General features: G+C 42.4%; 1 protein-coding gene across 2 annotated transcripts; it reads right to left on the reverse strand.

Annotated features, from left to right (window-relative positions):
* Positions 1-1,455: 1,455 nt before the first annotated feature.
* On the reverse strand, positions 1,456-23,777 carry LOC102463097 (butyrophilin subfamily 3 member A3-like). 2 transcript variants are annotated; one of them, XM_075914327.2, is made up of 13 exons: positions 23,511-23,777; positions 23,260-23,422; positions 21,072-21,422; positions 18,637-18,921; positions 16,439-16,537; positions 16,071-16,097; positions 13,004-13,030; positions 9,516-9,542; positions 8,191-8,217; positions 7,083-7,109; positions 4,044-4,064; positions 3,516-3,542; positions 1,456-2,222 (listed from the first exon to the last, which is right to left on the reverse strand). In XM_075914327.2, exons 2-13 carry the CDS (start codon positions 23,330-23,332, stop codon positions 1,657-1,659), a joined length of 1,557 nt encoding a protein of 518 aa, XP_075770442.2. In that variant the 5' UTR covers positions 23,333-23,422; positions 23,511-23,777; the 3' UTR covers positions 1,456-1,656. The 2 variants fall into 2 exon arrangements, with proteins under 2 accessions (XP_075770442.2, XP_075770443.2); XM_075914328.2 differs by having other exon boundaries at positions 23,260-23,777.
* Between the last annotated feature and the right edge of the window lie 396 nt (positions 23,778-24,173).

The following is a 24,173-nucleotide window of genomic DNA, read 5'->3' on the forward strand; positions in this document are numbered from 1 at the left end:
TGCCTTTTTCCAATCATCCGGGATTTCTCCCAATCTCCACGACTTTTCAAAGAGAATAGCCAAAGGCTCCTCAGTGACATTTGCCAACTCCCTCAGTACCCTCGGATGCATTAAGTCCGGACCCATGGATTTGTGTATGTTTAGCTTTTCTAAATAGTTCCTACCTTGTTCTTTACCCACCAAGGGCTGTCCATCTTCATCCCATCTTGTGTCACTTAGCGCAGAAGTCCAGGAGCCGACCTTGTCCGTGAATACAGAGGCAAAGAAAGCATTGAGTACTTCAGCTTTCCCCACATCATCTGTCACCTCCTTCATCCAGGGTATGTCTACACTACCACCCTAGTTCGAACTAGGGTGGTTGTGTAGACATACCGCCAGTGAGGGCCGCACACCCTCTCTGATCACCTTCTTCTTGTTAACATGCCTGTAGAAACCTTTCTTGTTATCCTTCACATCCTAACCCAATCGCAATTCCATTTGCGCTTTCGCCTTCCTGATAACCCCCCGGCATTCTTGAGCTATACCTTTAAACTCCTCCCTGATCATTTGTAGCTAGATGGGCCCAGGGCTCTCCATATTGCTTGCCACTGGCCACATGTAAATGGCCCTCATGTTCAGGGCCTGCCCACAACATTTTGGTACCTGAGGCAGGGAGCTCAAATGACGCCCCCATGCTCCCTCGCCTGGGCCAAAACTTTGAAAGGTCTCAATTCTGCCTTTTTCTGGTTCTACTCCTCTCATGGTGCTGCTCTGCTACCTACATATGCACCAATAGCAGACACAATTTTCTACATTCTGGATCCTAGTGGCACCCTCCCACAGTCTGGCACCTGAGGCAGCCGCCTCAGTCTCATGGTCAGGCCAGCTCTGCTTGTGTTCCAAACCTATCTTTTCTGGACCTCACCTACAGAAGCAGACAGGGTGGACAAAGCCTTGATGACCAGAAGACCCCCACAGACCTCCCACCGGAAGCACTACTAGGGCCTATCCCACCCCCCATTCAGAGGATGGGTAGTGAAGGTTCCCGTTCCCCACAAAAGAGACAATGGCTGACGGTAGGTACTATAGCCCCATCCCTCCTTGACAGGAGCTGCCAGCCTGGCCCAGGAAGCCCAGTCCCAGTCCCATGGCAAGAGTCGCAGACTGGACAGGAGGCCCTGGGTACCCTAGAAAGCCACTATTGCTGATGTAAAGCCACCTTTGCTGTTGTGGGCAACCTTGGTGAACCCTCCCAGAGCACTTAGTCCCCAGCCTTGACTCCTGAATCCCCACCCTCTGCCCGGAGCTCCCACCAGGACCTGAGCGACACCGGGTAAATCTTCTAGTTGTCTATATTACATCATCAAACTTGTGTGGAACATTATTGATTTAGATGTCCCAGGAGAGACCTAAAATGTCATTTGGGGCACAAGTTTATATTAGAAATAAAATCATATCGAGAAAGTCAAGTCTCATTCCTTTCAGAGTTATTTATTTATTTCAGCTTTGGAGTCTTCCTGCCAATGACCAGCATTCCCATCTCTTCTCCCTCTGTTCTATGCCCTGTATTTAACCTTCATTTTCCACTTGGCTTCTTTTGCTGTTTCTGATGTTTCACAGATTAACATTCCCTTCTCCCCTCTGTTGGGAATTGTAATTCTCCACAGTAACTGGATCTCATTTTTCCTTTCTCAGAGGCTGTAAAGGGACAGGGACTCTGACAGGGCAGATTGTGAGTGGTTTCTGCTCTCCTGTGCTATTCCCAGGACTGAGGAATGGGTAATACAAACATTTCCATGTAAATTCTGCAGGGATAGTTACAGCGTGTGACATCACCCCTGCATCATAAAATGAGATTCTTCCCTCTTCCCGATCCAGAAATACCCCAATCACTGCATAGGGTACATCGTACTTTTCTATCTTTTTATTTTCTTGGCTTGAAAAAAGGTCTCCCTGGGATCTCCGCAGAGACCAGTAACCCTCCCCAGGCAGTGTCGCTGACTTCTCTCTAATCACTGTCTCCCTCACAGCCTGACTCAGCACCCCCAGCTCCCAATCCCTTTTGCCCCCCACCTCCACCTCCCAGTACTGCCTGCCAGCTGAAAACCCCTCCCTCCCCACCACTAGCAAGGCCCTGGAGGCTGCAGCCGGTTCTGGAGATGCAGCTTCATGCCAGACTCGTCTCTGATCCTCCGACAATCTGAGCTCTGGGTGTTTGCAACCCGGGTCCAGAGTGATGGGAACTGGGGAGAGAAACCGGAACAGTCCCCTAGTTAGTGAGGAGAGACTCAGAGGCACTCAGTGTGATAAGCAGGAACAGAGAATAAACCAAGATAGAATTGAATTTTAAAGGAATAATGTCAAGTAAATACTGACCTGAGAGTAGCTCTACAATAGCAAGTTACACACTCTGCAGGTAAAGTGCAGCCCATGGGCAGAAAGGGGGTGTGGGAAGCTCTTCCCACTCTTGCCCTCCAGCACTAGGAGAAGGGCACACGGGCTCTGACTAACATCCCTGCTGCTCTGCCTTTGCTCAAAGGGTGGGACATCTTCTTGCTTGGGGCCAGGAGGAAGCAATGTCTGGAGGTGAGATACAAGCTGCTCCATTGTGAGCAGAAGCCTGGGTCACTATAGAGAGTGATGCCTGCATGTCACTCGCCCCCCTCCTGTCCTGCTATGGCTGGATGGCTCCTGGGCATGTTACTCAACTGCTGCCTCTACTTTGGGGAAGAGGAACAGGATTCTTCCAAGGTGTCATTATGCATAAATTGTTCATCTCTCTGGCCATGCAGAGTACCTGAGAGCATCAGTACCACATATGACTGCATCTGCTTTACTGGGTCAGGTCACAGTGTTCAGCAGCTTGTTGGACCAAACATAACAAGTGCTTCAAAGACTGGTCTCAATGGATGAGGTACAAGTGGAGTGACAGATTCATTCCTCACAGATTAATTATATTTAAATAAGAGGCTTGTTTCCAGCCTAATCTTTCAGAACCATTGCCCGTTCAAGAGCTCACAGTGTGATGAAGGGAAACATGAAGGAGAAACCATTTAGGATGGGGCAGCCTGGTTCCCTGCTGTGCTGGAAAACTGGGGAAGCTTCCATCAGCCCCTGTCTGTCCTGCTGCCAGCTGGACCTCCATGTGGCTAAAACTGATTAGAGTTGTGCTTGTGTTGAAACATTGTGCTGGATAAGGGTCTTCAACTGTAAAACTGTCTGTTGTTGATGGAATCCATTGTTTCCATGTGTTTGTAGAGAAATGAGCACAGAGAAAACAGGTAAATACAGTAGAATTTAACATACAGATGGATTGAGAGATGTAACATTGATGTGCAGCTCTCCTGGCCCTGTAGGTAAAAGCCTGGCCTTCCCTGGATACTCTGCTGTGTCTTTTCAGATCAATCTGTTTTTATCATCTGTAAATATATCCAGCTAATGCACATGGAATTTCCTTTCTTTCAAATATGAAGCTTTCAAAGAAAAACATCTCATAATTTATTGAAAACAGATGTACTGTGTGTTCTCCAGCTTACCTGCATAGCTCTGAGCTCTTCTGAAATCTACAGAGGAGAAAAGCCATTACTGCCTGGACAATCTATGGCACAGTGGCTATGTCTACACTACACTTCTTTTTCAGAAAAAGGTATGCAAATTGTGGAGCGCAATTCATGTTCTTTTTTTCTGATTCTTTTTTCTGAAGAGGCTTTTGAAGTTTGGCCTATCTACACTGGGCCAAATTTCAGAAAAACCTCCTCTTTTGGAAGAGCCCTTCTTCCTCATGAAACAAGGTTTATAGGGCTTCTGAAAAAGTGTGCCTGCTCGTCCAAAAAAAAAAAAAAAAAAAAAAAAAAAAGGAAGAGTAGACACATTCCCTGGACACAGTGGAGTTTTTCTGGGATACTTCTGCAGAAAAACTCTAACATTTCAAACATCTTCTGCTTATCTATGTGTTTATACATAACAGACTCACCTCTGTGTTCTTTTAACCTACTTAATACATGTGTAAACATTACAATGTTCAATTCAATTATATCTGGATAATTTAAAATAATTCAACTTACTCAGCTCTGCTGAGATTCGGTCTGAAATGAAAAGATACTTCAGTAACTGACCCAAGCTTATGCTTTTCTGACATAGGTTTAAAATTCTGAGAATTCTGTTCAAACAATGCTCAGACAAAGGGGCTCATGCAACTCCTATTTGCTGTAGAAGTTCTTAAACTATCCTAATGTTTCCATTACAGCCAATGGATTTACTCGCCTCAATAAGACCTGGGTTCTTAGGCTATGTCAAGATGGCAAGCTCTTAGGCTATGTCAAGACTCTTTTGAAAGAGGCTTTTTTGAAAGATACTTTCGAAAAAGAGCGTCTAGACTACAACCAGTACTTTTGAAAAAGCAAGCTGCTTTTTTGAAAGAGAGCAGCCAGGCAGTCTGGATGCTCTCTTTCAAAAAAGCACAGTTTGCATTACATAGCGCCTTTTTTCGAAAGAGCACATTCGAAAAAAGGCATTATTCCTCGTAAAACAAAGTTTTCTGTGGTCGACAAAACTTCTGAGTTCTTTCAATTTACTTTCGAAAGAACGTGGCAGCAGTGTAGACGCAGAGGAAGTTTTTTTTAAAAAAAAACCTGTAGTCTAGACACACCCTCAGTTGCCTGCCGTGTACTACCCCATTAACTCAGCCATTCAGAGCATCTTTGGCCAAAAGAGACTGTCAGGGGTCTGTGTTTGCAGATGTAGCCTCATAAGTCTTATGTAAAATACTGTACCTGTATCATACAATCAGGCAGCAGAAATATATGGTTTGAGTTCTCATTTTAAACAGCATCTTTTACCAGTGCTATCATCAAGTACTATTGCATCCAGTACTGCAAAAAAACTGTGAGTCAGCAGTGCAGTGTAGAACATGTTAGTTTCTATGACTGCTGTCTCTGTCCGAGCACTATTGCAAAAAACTAAATGAGCCACATGCATCCCTTCTGCAGTTGTAATGGTGGTGACTTAAAAAACCAAGATGATTTCTTTAAAATAAATACATCCCACAAGAACCAATGTTAATGTTCTCAGCACAATTGCTTGTGCACATAGTATAATTATATATCCCAACTTGAGTAAGTAAAGAGCTCTCAATACCCTTATGATTTTGCAAATGTATGTATCACAAGTGCCTTCTGCTGAATAGAATCAGAACTGTTGAAATGTATTTCACAGTCCCTTTAGCTACCAAGGATCCTCAACGGAAGCAGAAGCAACAAGGGCCTGTGTTATAGAAATGGGAGACATCGGGATTCCATCTGTGCTCTTGTCATGAAAATCCAAGTGTGTAGACTAGAAACATCTGATGTCCTAATTGGATTATGATCACTTTTAGGAAGGGGGTATTTGTTTGTTCTGTTTGTGCAGTGCTTAGCCGGCCAGGGCCCTTGTCCATAACTGGGGCTTCCAGGCACTGCCATAATAAACCATATAAATAATGTACAGCATCTCACACTGTGGGGGTCTTGGACTGTGCCTGTGGATCCCAGGTGATACCATAATTCACATAATAAATAATATTCACCACCAAGCAAGTGCCATGACTGGGATCCTAGAGGATGCTGCAATTTACCAAATACATATTGTACAGCTCCTAGCACAGAGGAGTTTGGGTGGGGCTCCTAGAAGTTATGGTAATTCTAATGTTACTATTTGTCTACAGCTTTGAATCAGTGCATTAAGCAAGACAGACTCATAATCAAAGGAGAATATTTCACAAGAAGAGCTCGGATAAGTGAGGTAAAGATTAGCATTCACAATACAGAAAGCAGAGCTCACACTGTGAAATTGAAAGGCAGGTATAATGAAAACAAGAGGAAGAACAGGTTGGACCCCCACAGTCCAATGCCCTCGGGACCTGAGCTGTTCTGGACAGGGAGTCTGCCAGATGAGGGGAGGTCAGTGCTCCCCTGCTGTCTGCCATACTGCTGGCTCCTCTGCTTGTGGCTCCCTGCCCTACTGCTGCCCTGCTAACCCTGGTGGACCAGGACCCCCCCCCCCGCTGTCTTCCTCTGCTGAGCTGCCCTGCATGGCCACTCCCCATCCCACTGCCACCAAGATTTCCCCTGCTGGGGCTGCCTAACCACCCTGGCCCTGCTGCCCCTGGGGGTTTCCCTGGCTGCCGAGCACACTGCTACAGGGGATTTCCCTGCCAGGTCTGAGGCTCCTCAGCCACTGACTGTCCCTGCTGCTGCTAGAGCTTTCCCAGGATTCCTCACCCAGGGTCGCCTGGTTGCTGCTGCTGTCTGGCCCCTCTATCATTAGGGCTCCCCAGCCATCAGGCCCACTTCCTGCCAGGGGTTCCCTTGATGGAGCAGGGACTTCCTGGCTGCCACCCGGCTCCACTGACACCAGGGGCTCCCTGGCCCAGTCGCTGCTGGGCTCCTGCATTCTCCGGAATGGCTCCCATTCCCAGCCTCTGGGGCTCTTTGATCTGGTAATATCCATGTTCCTTCAGCCTGTACAGTTTTCACCCAGTGTCCCATCAAACTGGCATGTTATGATGGCTATGTATATAATGGGTTTGAAGAAGGACCTGATCTATTTATGGAGGATGCATATGTCAACAGCTATGAGCCAAGGTGGTGTGCAGCCTTGTGCTCCTGGTGACTAACTCTTTCCCTGCCAGAAGGGAAGGTTTGGTTCAGATGGGTCTCCCCACATTTGGCTGCCATGTACACTCCTCCTGTTGCTCTGGTACGAACCACTGAAGGGGACTGGATCATAGTCTGGGTGGGTCTTTACTATGACCCAGCAGGGCAGATCTTAAATTCTTGAATAATTAATCAAACCTGGGACCTCTGGAGTTTAGTGCATGAGCTTTGTCACAAGAGCTTAAATCCAGCTGACTGTTAGCTAAGGCTGTAGAGCAAACACATTTCTCTCTCTCTAGATGGGACAGTGCACCACTGCCAAAAAGTGTGTGTGTTACAGAAGCAGTGTCTCCCACAATGATGTTTAACCACATTTATTGGGTTCACCTTCAAGGTGCCATAGACCGACTCACCAGAACTCTCACCTCTTGTAAATTTATCACAAGTAACAAAATAGACAAGTTTACTTACCAGTGTTTTCTTGTATGTCTTGAATTGCTGCAAAATAGTAATTAAAATTACTGCACAGCGAGAGAACATCAATTGAGAGAATGAGCAAAGATCTATAGAAAATTCTGCTATAGCACATGCATGACTTTCACTCAGTATGTTATAACATTTATACTCTGGGTGTCCCTAATTTGGGAACAGTCTTGGTGTGGAATCTGAGAGGCAGAGGTGGAAGTGGCTCTTCACCCTTCCCTCCAGGTGGGGAAAAGGCAGCACAGTGACCCTACTCTGCTGGAGGCTTTTCCTCACTGCTCCCACTGTGGCAGAAGGCAGTTCCTGGGAGTATCAGGAGCACGAAACACCAGGTAAGCACCCTAAACCCATTCTCTTCACTCCTTCCTTGGCCAGGCAAAAATTTAATTCAGCAAACTGAGGTGCAAGTGTATTTAATATGCCATTAGCCTTCTTGGGCACAAGGGCTCATTGATGATTCGTATCCAGCTCCTCATACACTGTAATCCCCAGGTCATTTCCTGACAACTTCTGCTTATCCAGTTGGTCCCCAGCCTGTACCAATGCTTGGGATTCTTCCATCCCAAGTGCAGGACTCTGCACTTATCTTTGTTGAACCTCATCTGCAAACTTGCTGAGAGTACAAGCCATCCCCTCATCTATGTCATTAAGAAAGATGGGGGAGGTCTAGATTGGATATTAGGAAAAACTATTTCACTAGGAGGGTGGTGAAGCCCTGGAATGGGTTACCTAGGGAGGAGATGGAATCTCCATCCCTAGAGGTTTTTAAGTCTGGGTTTGATAAAACCGTGGCTGGGATGATTTACTTGGGGTTGGTCCTGCTCTGGGCAGGGGGTTGGATTTGATGACTCCCAAGGTGTCTTCCAGCCCTGGGATTCTATCATTCTGTCAGTATCTAGTCCCTTATATGGGAGCAATGATTATGGTGACTGTGGGTAGGCAGGTGAGTATGATCAACCTTTCCTGTAGTCTCATTTATAAACAGTTTCTGATCAATGTCATTCAAATAAAAATGTGCTGCTATTTATTTTAACAAAGCCTTTTTTAGCAAAGTTCTGTCTGTCCACACTGAGCCATTTTATAACATGAGACTCACCTATTGTATCTGTCCTTTTGTTTGTCTCTAATGCAGTAAATGAAAAGAAACATGCATGTTACTGGAGCAGTGATTTGCTTTACTTTAGCGAGTTCCAAGATTCAGAGATTCTGAGGACAGATATGACAATTGTGATCATCTAGACAAGGGGTGGCCAACCTCTAGCTCTAGAGCCAGCTGTGGCTTTTCTCTCAGGCAGTGACTCCAGGGCTGCAGCTACAGTTGCCAATTTTCCCACGCTCAACTCCTGACTCCACCTCCTCCTCCAAGCATATTGTGCCCTCGCGCCTTCCCTCCCCATCAGAGCCTCTTGAATGCCATGAAAAAGCTGACTACAGTGGGCAGGAGGTGCAGGGAAGGAAGAGGGGCTGCTGGTGGGTAAGATACTGGAGGCGAGAGAGGAGGCACCTGATGGGGACTGTTCACAATTTACTGTAGTTCTTTGGCAATATACATTGGTAAACAGTGGCTCCTTCTCAGGCTCAGGTTGGCCACACCTGATCTAGACCAGTGATGAACAACCTAGGCTAGTGAGTGGGCCACATGGGTGACCTCCTTCATCGCAGCAGGCCACAAGATTCTCATAACCAAGATGGTCTCCCGGCAAAGGGTGATTTTCCTGACTACCCTTGCATCCCTAGAGTTTGGGGTTTGCCAGCTGACCCATCACAGAGCTCTGATTTGCTGCAGAGAGAGCTCATGGCTCTCACAGCCAGTGTTCTGTGCAATCAGCACTCACCTCACTCCACAGGCCCATGTTTACATGCATGTCACTTTAGCAGTACCAGTCGGAAAAAGCTATGCAGATGGAAACTTGCAGAATCTGGCAGCCCTGCACGTGGGCAATGGTAAACAAAATAGCTCATGGAAGATACATAGAAACCCAAAGGCCCACATGCATCTCCTGGATCACAGGCTGCCTCCCACTCTTCTAGCCTGACCTCCCAAAAGAGTGGCTCCAAACAATTCCTTGGGTCTTGGGTGATAAGCTGTGAGATGGGCTGTTATAGCTTATTCTTACTATTCCATTGTTAAAGCAGCTTCAAGCCTTTGGATACGAAAAGTTTTCCTAAAAAAATAAATAACCCTTAACTGTTTTTAAACATTCATCTAAATATCTCCACACACATACAGGAGCATTTCCCATGGAAATGACCTGTCCTCAAAGTGCCTTATTAAATATTGAAAATTTGAACTCATATAAGAAGTTGATTGAGCCTGTTAAACAGAGAAAACTGTTTGGGTGTGCTGGTACTTCTTCTATAGGAGCACATACAAACACGCACAAGGGAAACAGTGGATCATAAGACTCTTTGTATTCTCACCTAGTGCACTGAGCAGACGTTCTTTTTCTGAAAGAAATAATATTTAACATCATTGTAAAATAGAAGTCAAATGTTATTCACTGTATTTATGACACTGAAGAAATATCCATTATACTTTTCATCTGTATCTATAATTTGTTTGAAAATAAATCATTTATATGTTATGAGACTAAGTCTGCTCTCATTTTCATTGGTGCAAATCCAGTGTAAAGTGACTGATTGAATCCATAAGAAAATCAGAGTTTTTCACTTCATTTGAATCTTTGCATAGTGTGATGTAGCAGGGATTGTGTTGCTTCATTGTGCTGTGTATGATTCCTACTGTCCTGGGCACGGCCACACTGTCTGAAGGAAGGGGGATGACTCACTGCAGAAGTGTGTTGGGCCCCTCACACCTGGGGGCTAGATATAGGAGATAACTCCTGCCTGGAAAGCGGAATGAAGGGAAGGCTGGGCTGACACCAGATGGGGAGTCAGACCTGGGGGAAAGGTCAGTCTTGGCTGGGTTAGGATAAGAAAAGGAGCTTAGAGCAAAAAGAAGGGAGAAGGGCCCGGGACCCCTCCTCCCTGAGTGGATAATACTGGCTGTTCTCTGTCCGGCTACATCTAGACTGGCATGATTTTCTGGAAATGCTTTTAACAGAAAAGTTTTCCATTAAAATAATTTTCGGAACAGAGAGTCTAGACTGGCATGAACGCTTTTCCGCAAAAGCACTTTTTGCGGAAAAGCGCCCATGGCCAATCTAGACGCGCTTTTCCGCAAAAAAGCCCCGATCGCCATTTCGCTAGGGAAACAAATCTCAGCTGTCTACACTGGCCCTTTTGTGCAAAAGTGTTGCGCAAAAGGGACTTTTGCCTGAATGGGAGCAGCATAGTATTTCCACAAAAAGCACTGATTTCTTACAGTAGGAAGTCAGTGCTTTTGCGGAAATTCAAGCAGCCAGTGTAGACAGTTGGCAAGTTTTTCCCGAAAAGCGGCTGATTTTCTGGAAAAACTGTCCAGTCTAGACACAGCCTCCCTGTATTAACATCTATCTTATGCTATGTTGTATCCCTGTGAACTAATAAACCTTCTGTTCTACTTGCTATCTGAGAATCTGGTTGCAGATGGGGTTGCATGGCTTGGTGACTCCCTCGTGCTCCATAACCCATTGTTCAGAACTATTTTATGTGTAACTGAAAGTGAGCCTTCCTTGTAGGCCTTGTCAGGTTTTTATTTATTTATTTCCAATGAAAAATTCTGGATTTTTGACAAAAAGGAAAAAATGTTAAACATTCAGGGAAAAGCTTTAATTGAAGAAGTGAAAAAAACCCATAAAAAGCTGAAAAGACCAATCTATTTGACGCTTGTTGGTGAATGCAGTATTCCTGTGCTTTGATATATCACTCACATGCAACCTTAGATATTGAATATATTTCAATGATGGAGGAGTACTGACTTGGACCAAAGGTTTATCTTAAAATCTATTATCTTAATATGTGGGTTAAGTCAATTGGGACAGATTTCAGAACAGGAAGAGTCTACGGCTGTGTCTAGACTGGCAAGTTTTTCCGGAAAATCAGCCGCTTTTCCGGAAAAACTTGCCAGCTGTCTACACTGGCCGCTTAAATTTCCGGAAAAGCACTGATGATCTCCTGTAAAATGATCAGTGCTTTTCCGGAAATACTATGCTGTTCCTGTTCAGGCAAAAGTCTTTTTCCTAAATACTTTTGCGCAAAAGGGCCAGTGTAAACAGCATAGTACTGTTTTCTGCAAAAAAGCCACGATCGCGAAAATGGCAATCGGGGCTTTTTTGCGGAAAACCGCGTCTAGATTGGCCACGGACACTTTTCTGCAAAAAGTGCTTTTGCGGAAAAGCATCCTGCCAACCTAGACGTGCTTTTCCGAAAACGCTTTTAACGGAAAACTTTTCCGTTAAAAGTATTTTCGGAAAATCATGCCAGTGTAGATGTAGCCCCTGTCTATCTAGCTTTTATTGACTTTACTGTGGTTGTTTGTGGTAACCTAGAGAAGTTGATGTTAGTTTTGATTCAATATGAGATTAGCACCTAATAAGTTTAGAATTAACTCAGAGTACTTAGGTGATAAAAATTGAGCAAATGCTTCAGTGTTAAATTGTATTTCAGCCTAGGCTTATTTCACTAAGTTCATCAGCGATCTAATTCCTGTTCCAGTAGTCTGATCTGTCTTTTGAGAGTACATGTAGGGCTGAAATATAGAAGCTCATGGGACTGGGAAATGACTCATTTCTTCTTTTCTTTCCTTTCTTCCCCCTCCCTCTAGTATATTCTATTTTAAATTGTCTTACCATCTGAAAGAGAGGGCAGCAGCAGGTCTAGAATTATTCATAAGTACCCAGACTTGCTGGCTTTCTTATTATTATTTGTCCTGTGTTCCCTAAGGAAAGAACTTGGCATGCTCAATAGCAAAGTTCACTCATCACAAAATTCTCCTTGGTGCAGAGTGAACATTTCATTTACTATTTAAGACCTCAGAGTGATGGTATGTTTAAACATTAAAGTTATTTCAAGATACCTTTGGTTTCCTTCTTCACAAGCTACCTATTATTTCAAAATATATTTCAAAATAACAGGCACGCTATTTTGGCATCCCAATAACTCTCATTCCACGAGAGTTAAGGGAGATCTTGAAATAGCCTGTTTTGAAATAAACTCAAAATAAGTACATAGTGCAAATTGTGTATCTTATTTTGAGCTAAGGGTGCTGTATAGACAGCCTAATGCATGTGGTGCACAGGACTTGTGTTGGCTCCACTAAAAGCTTCAAAATGTAGCTGTTCTAAGCAGAGAAAGAACTTTTTAGTAGACTCAATCAATGATCTCTCTAAGCTTTTCCATCCACGGGGCAGAATAAATTTTGTTATGTGAACCATGGCATGTGCAGAAGTACATCACTAATAGAAACACATACTGTTGACTGTCAGCACTGTGGGCACTCTGCTAATTAACTGGATGGCATTTGAAACTCTCCTAAGCATCCTCACAAGTGCTCTGCTTTCAGGGAACCCTGGACTCAATCCTCATACAACAAGCAGCTGTAACTGAGTTTGCAAAAGAAGCTGTCCCACTGGCAAAGCAAAGCCTATACCCGCACATAATTTGGTTACATTACTCAGGAAGGGGTGGCTCATTCATGTATCTGAGTAACAGGTCTTATACTAACCTACACTGTAGCACATGCATAGTCTGAATTTCACTGAAGCTTTGTTTTGAGGGCTTATGTGGGCTTTAGTGGTGAATAGCTTTGGTGTAATCCTTAGTAAAGGAATCCTTAATAAAGGAATTCACAGATTCTTATATAAACAGTGGTCCCAGTCCTCAGTAATTTCTTTCCCTGGATAAGGACTGACACATCTGTGATTCATGTCTTCCAAAATTTCAGCATGCCATGTAATAGTGTCTCTGTGAAACTGACCCATGGAAATATTTCTAACACATTATGTGATATCACATCAAAATATATTTACCTTCTTCCATCTTTTTCTTTTCATTTACTGTAAACACAAAGAATCACAAGGCAATCTTAATTCTTCTTAAAAGTTTCTCCAAGCCTTATTTCAATCCCAAAGCAAATTAAAAATGCAGGGCCAGATATTCTCTGTGTAGGGAAAACCTGGTTACGTGCTCATTCAGGGTGCATCTACAATGCATGGCTATTTCAAAGTAAGCTATTCCAGAATAGTTATATTCCCAAATAGCTTATTTCAAAATAGCATGTTTATACTGCAGGGAAGTTTCAAACTTAGTCCACGGCAGACTCCCCTTTTGTAGACATGCTATCTCGATTTAGAGCCCCCCGGAAGCACTAGGAAGTTGTTATGAATGGTCCTGGGAACAGCTATTTCAAAATAGCAGCAGAGGAGCATCTACACATGCCTTATTTTGAAATAACTATTTCAGAATAGGCATTATTCCTCATGGAATGAGGTTTACAGATTTCGGAATAAAAGGTCCGTTATTTCAAAATAACAGACTGGCTGTGTAGATGCTCGTATTGTTATCTTGAAATAATGGCGCACTGTAGACACTCCTTCATTGAATGAAAGTTGGTTTCTGTTAGGCCTCTGATTATGCAGAGAATCTGGCCACATAGAACAGTGGCCCATTCTCTGTGAAAATATCAGGATACATGTGAAGATTCCTTGCCAAAGCGAAGCCCATCACCTGAGTCAGCGGTAAAGTGACTGACTTAGTTAAAAAAAAGCATCAGTGAACAGGCTCAGATATTTACTGGTGGAATTACTGGTGTAGATAAGAGGGGCATCAGACCCAAGTTTAGGAAGACATAAAAATAAAGCATCCAGAAGAGTTAAGTGTATATGGACTGAACTAAAAGGCACCTATAAACTGAAAAAAAGACCAAAGTGAAATGTTAACTGAGGAAGCTTTTTTACCAGATAATTTAAAGGAATCCTGAAGTTCCTAGGAGATGCCATGAATACGCTCAAGGAAAATGAGTGATCAGAGTAGTTAAATTATTAACCAGCTTATTGAGAAAATCCAGATCTTGACTTAGTGCTCAGTGAATCTTACGTACCAAGAGAAAATCCATGATGGCTACATATTTTTCACAGCCAACCAGCTGGAGCAGCATAGTATTTCCGGAAAAGCACTGACGATCTTACATGAGATCTCTCCTGTTTCCAGGGAATATTTTACAAAATGCTTTGAATTTCATACTTTACCCAGTGTGCATTGGGAACTGTAAGGCTATGTCTACACTGGCATGATTTTCTGAAAATGCTTTTAACGGAAAACTTTTCCGTTAAAAGCATTTTCGGAAAAGCGCGTCTAGATCGGCAGGATGCTTTTCCGCAAAAGCACTTTTTCCGGAAAAGCATCCATGGCCAATCTAGATGCGCTTTTCCGCAAAAAAGCCCCGATTGCCATTTTCACGATCAGGGCTTTTTTGCGGAAAACAGTACTGTGCTGTCTACACTGACCCTTTTGCGCAAAAGTCTTTCGGAAAAAGACTTTTGCCCGAACAGGAGCAGCATAGTATTTCCAGAAAAGCACCAACGATCTTACATGAGATCGTCAGTGCTTTTCCGGAAATTCAAGCGGCCAGTGTAGACAGCTGGCAAGTTTTTCCGGAAAAGCGGCTGATTTTCCGGAAAAACTTGCCAGTCTAGACACAGCCTAAATGATTTCTGCATGTACATGACTAACCCTATTCTGCAACTTTTAGGCTACGTCTACACTGGCATGAATTTCCAGAACTGCTTAAAACGGAATACTATTCCGTTTTCAGTTTTTCCGGAAAAGGAGCGTCTACATTGGCAGACTGCTTTTCCGGAAAAGCCCTTTTTCCGGAAAAGCGTCTGTGGCCAATGTAGATGCGCTTTTCCGGAAAAGAGCCCCGATCGCCATTTTCGCGATCGGGGCTTTTTTCCGGAAAAGACTACTGGGCTGTCTACACTGGCCCTTTTCCGGAACAGTGTTCCGGAATAAGGACTTATGCCTGAGTGGGAGCAAAATAGATTTTCCGGAATAGCGGCTGATTTTGTACAGTAGAGCGTCGTTGCTTTTCCGGAAATTCAAGGGCCAGTGTAGACAGCTCGCAGCTTATTCCGGAAAAGCAGCTGATTTTCCGGAATAAGTGGCCCAGTGTAGACACAGCCTTTATGATTCTGTAGCAATGCCATGCAAGGCCCACAGAAGAATGACTGGCAGAAGGGTTGTATGCATGGGATCTCTTTCAAGGTATGTCTACACTACAGAGATTTGTTGGAAAAACAGCCATTTTTCCAACAAAACTTGAGGAATGTCCATACTTTAAGTGTGTTCTTCCACTAGAAAATCGAAAGAACAGAGGGTTTTTTCTGGCATTGGTATTCCTCCTTCTATGAGGAAGAAGCCTTTTTCCAGTAGAGCTCTTTCGGAAAAAGGCATTTGTGGATAGGGAAAAGGAAGTTCTTTTGGAAGAAGAGGAAAGAGGAAAAAGCATATGTGCTCTTGTGGCCATTCCATCCATAGCAATCACTGCTTACATGCAAGAGAGCATCCATTCAGTCTGGACTTTCTGATTCGCAAAAGTGCCTCGCTTTTTTGATGTGATTTTGCAGTATGGACTCTCTCTTGCACAAGACGTTTTTTCAGAAGATCTCTTCCAAAAAAAGCTTCTTGCACAAGAAGCCTGCAGTCTAGACAAACCCTTCAGTCTAGAGGTAGCCTTAATTACAAGATCTGTTTATGTCAGAAAGAAACAAACTTTCCTGATGAGCCACCAATGGCAATAAACACTCTTGATCAATGCCTGAATATAGACCCCAACTCTCATTACATCACTGGCTGCAAATTGCAAATGGTAAACAGAACAAACCCTCCCAGCTCCTGTGACATATCAACAGCTTCTCAGATCAGAACACCAACTACTCTCTTGACCTTTTCTTCAGGAATCATATAGATGTAAGGGCAAGAAGGGACCTTGAGATGTTATCTAGTCCTGATTCCATAGTCTCCCTGAGACTAGGTCAAAATCAAAATGATAAAATATGTTCATATTAATTTGCAGTCACCTGCACAGTTACTTACCTGAGTGAGATGTTGTGTCGTTATTTTCTGAAAAAAAATTAAAATGCTCTCTGAAAATAAGGTACTTTTAATAATATCCCACAATAGTTTTGGAGGAAATAAATCATTATCATTGGCATGAATGCTAGGTTTGTAATCCTGAACTGTCCCTTGGTGAACTTCTAATCTTGATCACATTCATATGTGAAGAATTAAAAAAAATATTTTCACAACACAAGACCTATCTGGTAAGGAATTACCCTTTATAAACCTTTATATTTCACCTTCTGAATGAATATTCAATTCAATTTTTATTGTTCCACATTTCCATAAAATCTGTTTTAATAGTTTCATATATTTATAAAGATAAAATAAAAAGAAATACTCACTTTTCAATTTATATCCTACAGCCATAATAATAGCTATGCTAAGAAATAAAATGATCAGGAAAACAGTCATCCAAGGGGACGTGGTAGGGAAGAAAGCATCTGAAAAATATGGGAAAATGTCAGGAATATTCCCCTCATTCTAAAGAAATAACTTCAAAATTAAAGCCAACCAACTAGAGCATCAGAGGACCTACTGAAATCACATTTCACTTCAATTTAGAGATGGATGTCTCTTTTTGACAGAGCAAAGTCTAGATGAATTTAGATCTAGAGAGTCTGCATGTCTTCCAGATATCATAGGGAAGAGAATATATTGCTCATATATTCTTCCATGTGTTCTGAAAAATCACACCCCTTCCACCATATGCCGCTCACCCTACTTGAGTACATAGAAACACGAAAGTCATTGGCATGGTTCACAGGAGTAAGATACATAAGATTTTCCTAATACTGTATACTGGTTTGGTGCTAGTATTCAGGCAGAAATTCAATGCAAGTTTAATACAAAGTTTTAATTCTCACACAGTTAAATTATAGCTTGTTCCTTTTTAGTCCATGAAATGGCAAGAACCATACCCAAGCCACTTCATTAGCACAACTGCTGTTGCCTGTGAGGGAAAATACAATGTGCATCCCTTTGCTAGACCATTCTCACCACAAATAGTGTCAAATAGGAAGAAAAGCAGACAGGTTTTCTACAGAGAAAAGGAGGCAGAGAACTTAATGTTATTATTCCTGGTGATGTTGCTATGGTTAATGAGATGAGTCATGTATCATATGTCCAGATATTAGTTATTTCTGTCAACGTCCATGTGAGGTAGATGGGATAAATATTATTGCCTCTCTGTTGGAGTAGGGAAAGTGAAAGAAATGAAGCATTTTCTCTGATGCCATGAAGCAAATCAGTGGCAAGCTCTGAACTCAATAAAGAATCTTTCCACCCAACAGACATAAATGGGAAAACTTCCCTGGGTGAGGGCTTCAAAGGAGGAAGAAAGTCTAATCAATCAATTTACCATTAAATAATAATAGAAAGTTAAAATACTATTAATGTTGAAAATTAAGCACATAAGTGTTGGGAGAGACCAAAATGAAAGTTAATTGCACCATCTTAATTTTGCTTTCTTTTTCAATCATGTACCACTACGCCGAATAAAAAAGTTTTCTCTTTCTTTTATTAGCATTGAAAATGCCAGGCAGCTTTGCTACATATTTGTGTGCAAAGAAAGCCATTAGAACACTGGATCATTATGTAGAAAGAAAACACTTTAAAATGTATCTGTGCAATTTATTATTTTTTAACTTAAACTCAGCCTAAACAAAATGGCTGTGTCTACACTGCACCCCTTTTCCGGAAAAGGGATGCAGATGAGACAAGTCAGAATTGCAAATGAAGCGGGGGATTTAAATATCCCCCACTTCATTTGTATAAACATGGCTACCGCTTTTTTCCAGCTCGGGGCTTTGCCGGAAAAAAGTGCCAGTCTAGAAGGGATCTTTCGGAAAATAAAGCCTTTTCTGAAAGGTCCCTTATTCCTCTTAAAATCAGGAATAAGGGACCTTTCGGAAAAGGCTTTATTTTCCGAAAGATCCCCGTCTAGACTGGCACTTTTCTCCGGCAAAGCCCCGAGCCGGAAAAAAGCAGCAGCCATGTTTATACAAATGAAGCGGGGGATATTTAAATCCCCTGCTTCGTTTGCAATTCTGACTTGTCTCATCTGCATCCCTTTTCCGGAAAAGGGGTGCAGTGTAGACACAGCCATTTTGTTTAGGCTGAGTTTAAGTTAAAAAATAATAAATTGCACAGATACATTTTAAAGTGTTTTCTTTCTATGTAAGAAAGAAAGGTTTTTCCTGCAAACTGAAAAATACATATTTAAAAGAAGATTATCCCCTTGCTCTGATAACAACAGACCTCAACACATTTTACAGTGGAGATCAATGTCATTATCCTTATGTATGGGGAAACAGAGACACAATCAGGAAAGTGATTGGCCTAGTGTCAATCAGTGAATCAGCACTATATTGAAGAATACAACTCTGGTCTCCTGGATCCTAACCCAGTGATCCATCTCTTTGCTTACTCAGCTCCTGGGCATTTATTTCTTGCCACAAAAGGAAAGAAAAAAACAGGACCCAGCTCATGAATCTTGCCACTTCTTCACTGATTCCAGTCTCTAACCACAATGTGCACTCACCTGAAATCAGGACTCTGGATTCACTGGATGTATTTAGCACATTGTTGATTATTTTGCAGGAAACTTCATTATTTGACCCTGGTTCTATGTGAATGGAACTTTCAATGTTGTAGGTACCAGCAGGTGTCTTTCTATAGATGGTGGTCATCTTTTCTGTTCGGTTTTCTCCTTCACTGGCTAGCCAGAGCACCTGGGGCTCCGGGAACCATCCCTCAGTCCTGCAGGCAAGATTGATCCCCTGGCCTGCATAGTGCTCCAGGAAAATAGAAGATTCACCACCCCTAGCTACAGAAAGGAAGTAAAAACAAAAACAGATTTAAACTTTTTATGCTTTGCACAAATGACCCAGCTGTCTACACTGGCCACTTGAATTTCCGCAAGAACACTGACGATCTTATGTAAGAAATCAGTGCTTCTTGCGGAAATACTATGCTGCTCCTGTTTGGGCAAAAGTCCTTTTGCGGAAAAGCTTTTGCGTAAAAGGGCCAGTGTAGACAGCTCAGATTTGTTTTGTGCAAAAAAGCCCCGATGGCTAAAATGGCGATCGGGGCTTTTTTGCGCAAAAGCACGTCTAGATTGGCCAGGGATGCTTTTGTGAAAAAGCGCTTTTGCGCAAAAGCATCTGTGCCAATCTAGACGCTCTTTTCCGCAAATGCTTTTAAGGGAAAAGCTTTTCCGTTAAAAGCATTTGAGGAAAATCATGCCAGTCTAGACGTAGCCCTGGTGTAAAATATTTTTAAAAACAGCTTGTGAGGTCTATCAAACCTGGGAACCGATCAGAGGGACCTTCTCAGGCTCTGTGTCCCTCTGAGCTTTTGTGTAGGTTGCTTCCCTCAGGTTAATCGGAGTACCTTGCAACTGAAACAAAGATATTGTTCCTCAAAGGCACTGCAGGGAGTAGTGACTCAAGAAATATTATTTTTCTGGATATCATTTGCATGTTCCTGGGCACTGCCTTTTTTAAATCCCCCACAGTCCAAATTCTATGCCCGCTGCTACATGTGGCATGGAGTAGGTAGTTCGAATTAAAGATCCTAATTCAAACTATCGTTACTCCTCATGGGATGAGGAATAACGGTAGTTCGAATTAGGATCTTTAATTCGAACTACCTACTCCGTGCCACATGTAGCCGCGGGCACGGAGTTTGGACTGAGAGGGATTTAAAAACGTCGGCGCCCGGGAACATGCAAATGAAGCCCAGGTTATTTAAATCCCGGGCTTCATTTGCAACTCCGGTTGCCCTCATTTGCCTACCTAGCTCGAACTAACGAGCTAGTGTAGACATACCCTAAGAAGGCTAAAATCCTGTGTGGACATTCTCTCTCCTGGGCTATGTCTATACTGGCAATTGAATGACAAAAATGTCTCTTTCAGAGGTTTACCCTCCACTCCATGGCAATAAGTATTTGAGAGCAATTTGAAATCAGTTCAATAGTTTTAAAAGCCAGAAAGGTAGGCCAAAAAATTTCATCTGAATTTTTCTGAGTGGAGACCAGTAGTTTGTGGTGGTATGTTTTGGAGAGAAAATTATCAATTTTGATGTAAAAAGGACTGAGAAAAGATCAAATAGCTTTGGAATCTATTCCAATAGTTATTTACCCTCATTGGTAACATTAAGAATTCTTTGTTATTTCCAATTTCAATTTTGCTAATCTTAATTTTAAGGGAGCCAATCTAATTTTGCCTTTGTCCATGTGACTAAAAAGCATTCCACTAGGTAGAAGCTCTTCCCCATTCAGGTCATTATAATCTGTGCCCTAATGTCTCTTAAACTTATCTTATTTAAATTATATAGACTGAGCTTCTTTAGTCTATCTCTGTGAGGTTCAATATTTTCTGTGTCTGTTCTGTGCATTCACTAATCATTCTCACAGCTCTCCCTGCTATGCCTACACTACAGGCTTCTTGAGTAAGAAGTTTTTCGTGGAAGAGATTTTCCTCAAAAACTTCTTGCACAAGAGAGCATCCACACTGCAAAAGAGCATCAGAAAACTGATGCGCTTCTGCACAAGAGTGTCCAGACTGCATGGACACTCTCTTAAAAAGAAGCTCTGATTGCTAGTCACAGAATAGCCAACAGAGCACTTGTGCTTTTTTCAATTGGCTCTTTTTGCACAAAACCCCCCTGTTTCCCATCCGCATACACCTTTTTGTGCAAGAGCTTTTGTGTAAAAGGGAGTTATTTCTCATAGAGGAATACCAATTGCACAAAAATCCCTCTGTTCTTTTGATTTACTGTAAATTTACTTGTCCAAAAACGTGCTTGAGGTGTGAATGTTCCATGAGTTTTTGCTCAAAAACTCTGTAGTGTAGATATAGCTCCTGAGACAATCCAGTTCAGTGTGAAAGATCTTCATGAAGACTTAATTGATCTATTTCTCTCCAAAATGCAAAAATGCCTGGTTCTAAAAGTTTGAAAGTCACCTTCACTGACCTGTTACCTGCATTTCCATCTCCGTCTCATCATACCAGTTCTCAGAAACCACTCGGCACATGTAATTCCCTGAGTCAGAGGACTGCACATTCTTCAGCTTTAGAGACATGTTTCCCATGCTCATTTCATGGTGAAAAAACTCTGTGCGACCCTGGTATCTCACATCCCGCTTTTCTTCTTTGTTTCCTCTGTTGTAGGAGCTCACATCTCTATTTTCCTGGGGTGTAACCAGTCTCCACTGCACATTGATGTCCTCAGGGATATTTGCAGCTATCATCTGGCAGGGCAGGATAACATCTTCTCCAATGAACCCAATCACTGAAGACTCATGAGGAACAATTTTATATTCACCTGTAGAGATTTATAGATATGCATTTTTTAATTTCAGATAATTAAGAAATAAATGAACTTCAAGATATAGAAACACCTGGAGGTGAGGCAAAATAGTCAAAATGATTTTGCAATTAATTTTACTGCTTTTTTTTAGTTTGTAAATATTCAACACAATAATAAAATTGGCATTTCAGGCTGTGATTTTTGGCCCTATGTAGACTCTTTACCCCTGTGAAGGTCACTGGATTTCTGAGGCGCCTTAGCCAGTTCAGTGGGATCAGATATAGTTGTGCCAAGCACCCAGCATCCTATATTCCCATGGGTGCAATGTGCCTCCTGCTTGCTGTGCAGGACCCAACAAGCCTTGAAAAGTGCCCCAAAGGTGAAGCAGCCTTTCCAATTACTCAGGCTACGTCTACACTGGCATAATTTTCCGGAAATGCTTTTAACGGAAAAGTTTCCCATTAAAAGCATTTTTGGGAAATCTAGATTGGCAGGACGCTTTTCCGCAAAAGCACTTTTTGCAGAAAAGCGTCCATGGCCAATCTAGATGCGCTTTTCCGCAAAAATCCCCGATCGCCATTTTCGCTATCGGGGCTTTTTTGCAGAAAAGAAATCTGGGCTGTCTACACTGGCCCTTTTGCGCAAAAGTCTTTCGGAAAAAGACTTTTGCCCAAATGGGAGCAGCATAGTTTTTCCGCAAAACCACTGACAATCTTACATGAGATCGTCAGTGGTTTTGCAGAAATTCAAGCGTCCAGTGTAGACAACTGACAAGTTTTTCCGCAAAAGCAGATGATTTTGTGGAAAACCTTGCCAGTCTAGACACAGCCTGGGTGATTCAAATTCCTAGGAGTTGCTGGACTAGTGCTCTCCAGTGGCTGAGAGCTTCTTATGGTTATATCTATGCTGTAATTAGACACATATGGCTAGTCTGTATCAGCTGATTGGGGGTTGTGGGTTCAAGCTAAGTGGAGACTAATTGACGTGTAGATGTTTGGGCTTTAGTTCCCTTTTCTCAGGCACAAAAGCTTTAGAAAGGTGAGTGACTGTTAGTAACCCAGTTGTTGATGAGGAATCCAGGACAGAGAGGGATTAATTGACCTGCCTGAAGTCACAAAAACAGTTACTTGGTAAGTGAAGAACAGTACTCAGGTCATCTAACACTCAGTATTGTGCCTTAACACATAAACCACACCAATGAGAAATGGCATTTATAGCCTTTAAATCCTAATCTCTGAAATAGTCTCTCCTTGATCTGTGAACACGTTTCACCACAACATGCATGTACACAAGTTTTACATTTTTATTAGGCAGCACAGTTCTTGCCTGATGGCAGGGGGACCCTTTTTTGTTTCTGAATACATTTAATTAAGTAATTTATTAGAGATTGCCTCTCTCTTAGAACTGGAAGGAACCTTGAAAGGTCATCAAGTCCAGTCCCCTGTCTTCACAGCAAGACCAAATACCAACTCTGACAAATTTTTGCCCCAAATGGCCTCCAACAAGGACTGAACTCAGAAACCTGTGTTTAACAGGCCAATGCTCAAACCACTGAGCTATCCCTCCCTCTGATGAAATTTAGAAGTTTCATAGAGTGACGTGAGATTAGGGGTGTCCCATGAATGACATTAGTCAGTCAATATTCTATGTAGCACATATGCAAATGGAATTGAGTGATTTTTTTCCCACATTGTTGTGAATAAAGAAGTGAGCTGCACTGTACTGAGAAATGAAAATGTCAGACACTAATCACATATACTGAAACCTAACACTGTCTCTGCCTGTGGTTTTTCATCTCCCGGAAATCAGTATTTACTTTATAAAAATAAATTGAAAAAAGAACTTTGCTTACCTCTTATCAAGCAGGGCGTCTTTAGGAAAGTCAGTATTAGCATTGCTCTCGTCCACTGGAACAAGGAATCCATTGCTGGGCACACACTCAAAAGAGTGGTAGATCAACAAACTCTAACAAAAGTCAGCATGCTGGGGCAGATGTTGGGATTTTCTCCCAAGCTCTTGAAAGGCAAGTACATTATATTTCAGTGTTATTGCTTAACAAGAAAGAGAAAGGGAGCAATGCTGGAATCTCAGTTATTAACTAACCTTTTTGTTGATTTATTCTAAATGCACCCAATTCACAGTTTGATTCAGAAGTTCAGAGTTCTGCACAGAAGCCAAACAAAACAAAAGGTAGTTATTAAGAAATTGTAGTAATGTTACGTAGGACAGATCCTTCACTTGGATCAATTGGGCTGTGACAATTTACACCAAATGGGGACCTTGCTTTAAATTATAAAGAAGGTGGAACACGTCCCTGTCTCCACCTGCTACATGTTGTACATGGATTGTGGCTTTCAGGAAGTTCTCTGTCTTGGGTGTTGTTCATGGCAGTTGAAATTTGTACTTTGTTTGCTGGTATCATATATGTAGCTATTCATTAACCAAGTACAAAAGTAAAAATGAAACCAATTTTCCTTCTGAAAGAAGCAGTACACCATGTTCAGTTTTGACCTGAGTGTATTAGACTTGGCTGTATATAAAATAATTTGGCGTCTGTCCCTCTTTTAGATGTCTATGCCAGGCTCTATGGAGTAGCTCACAACTGTGAGTGTCCATCTCAGGGCAGATTGTCAGAAAACAAGGACAAGCTGGTGGTGTGTTCTATCATTTGTCTTCACCTAGTCACTAAGAAATGTGATCTCCTGGATCACTATTCCAGTCTTCCAGTGGAGACAGACTCCTTAGTCTCTCCAGACTGTCTAGCCA

This window comes from Pelodiscus sinensis, chromosome 18 (assembly GCF_052426305.1).
Source record: "Pelodiscus sinensis isolate ZL-2025 chromosome 18, ASM5242630v1, whole genome shotgun sequence".
Taxonomy (NCBI): Eukaryota; Metazoa; Chordata; order Testudines; family Trionychidae; genus Pelodiscus; species Pelodiscus sinensis.

What these genes read in the sequence shown, in the direction of transcription:
- LOC102463097 (XM_075914327.2), bottom strand. Translation starts at nt 23,332, where the DNA reads ATGGATTCCTTGTTCCAGTGGACGAGAGCAATGCTAATACTGACTTTC. An exon ending in GATGGAAATGCAGGTAACAG is followed by an intron (nt 18,922 to 21,071) that starts GTCAGTGAAGGT and finishes TCCTTTCTGTAG; the next exon opens with CTAGGGGTGGTGAATCTTCT. An exon ending in AAAGAAAAAGATGGAAGAAG is followed by an intron (nt 9,543 to 13,003) that starts GTAAATATATTT and finishes TATTTCTTTCAG; the next exon opens with AAAAAGAACGTCTGCTCAGT.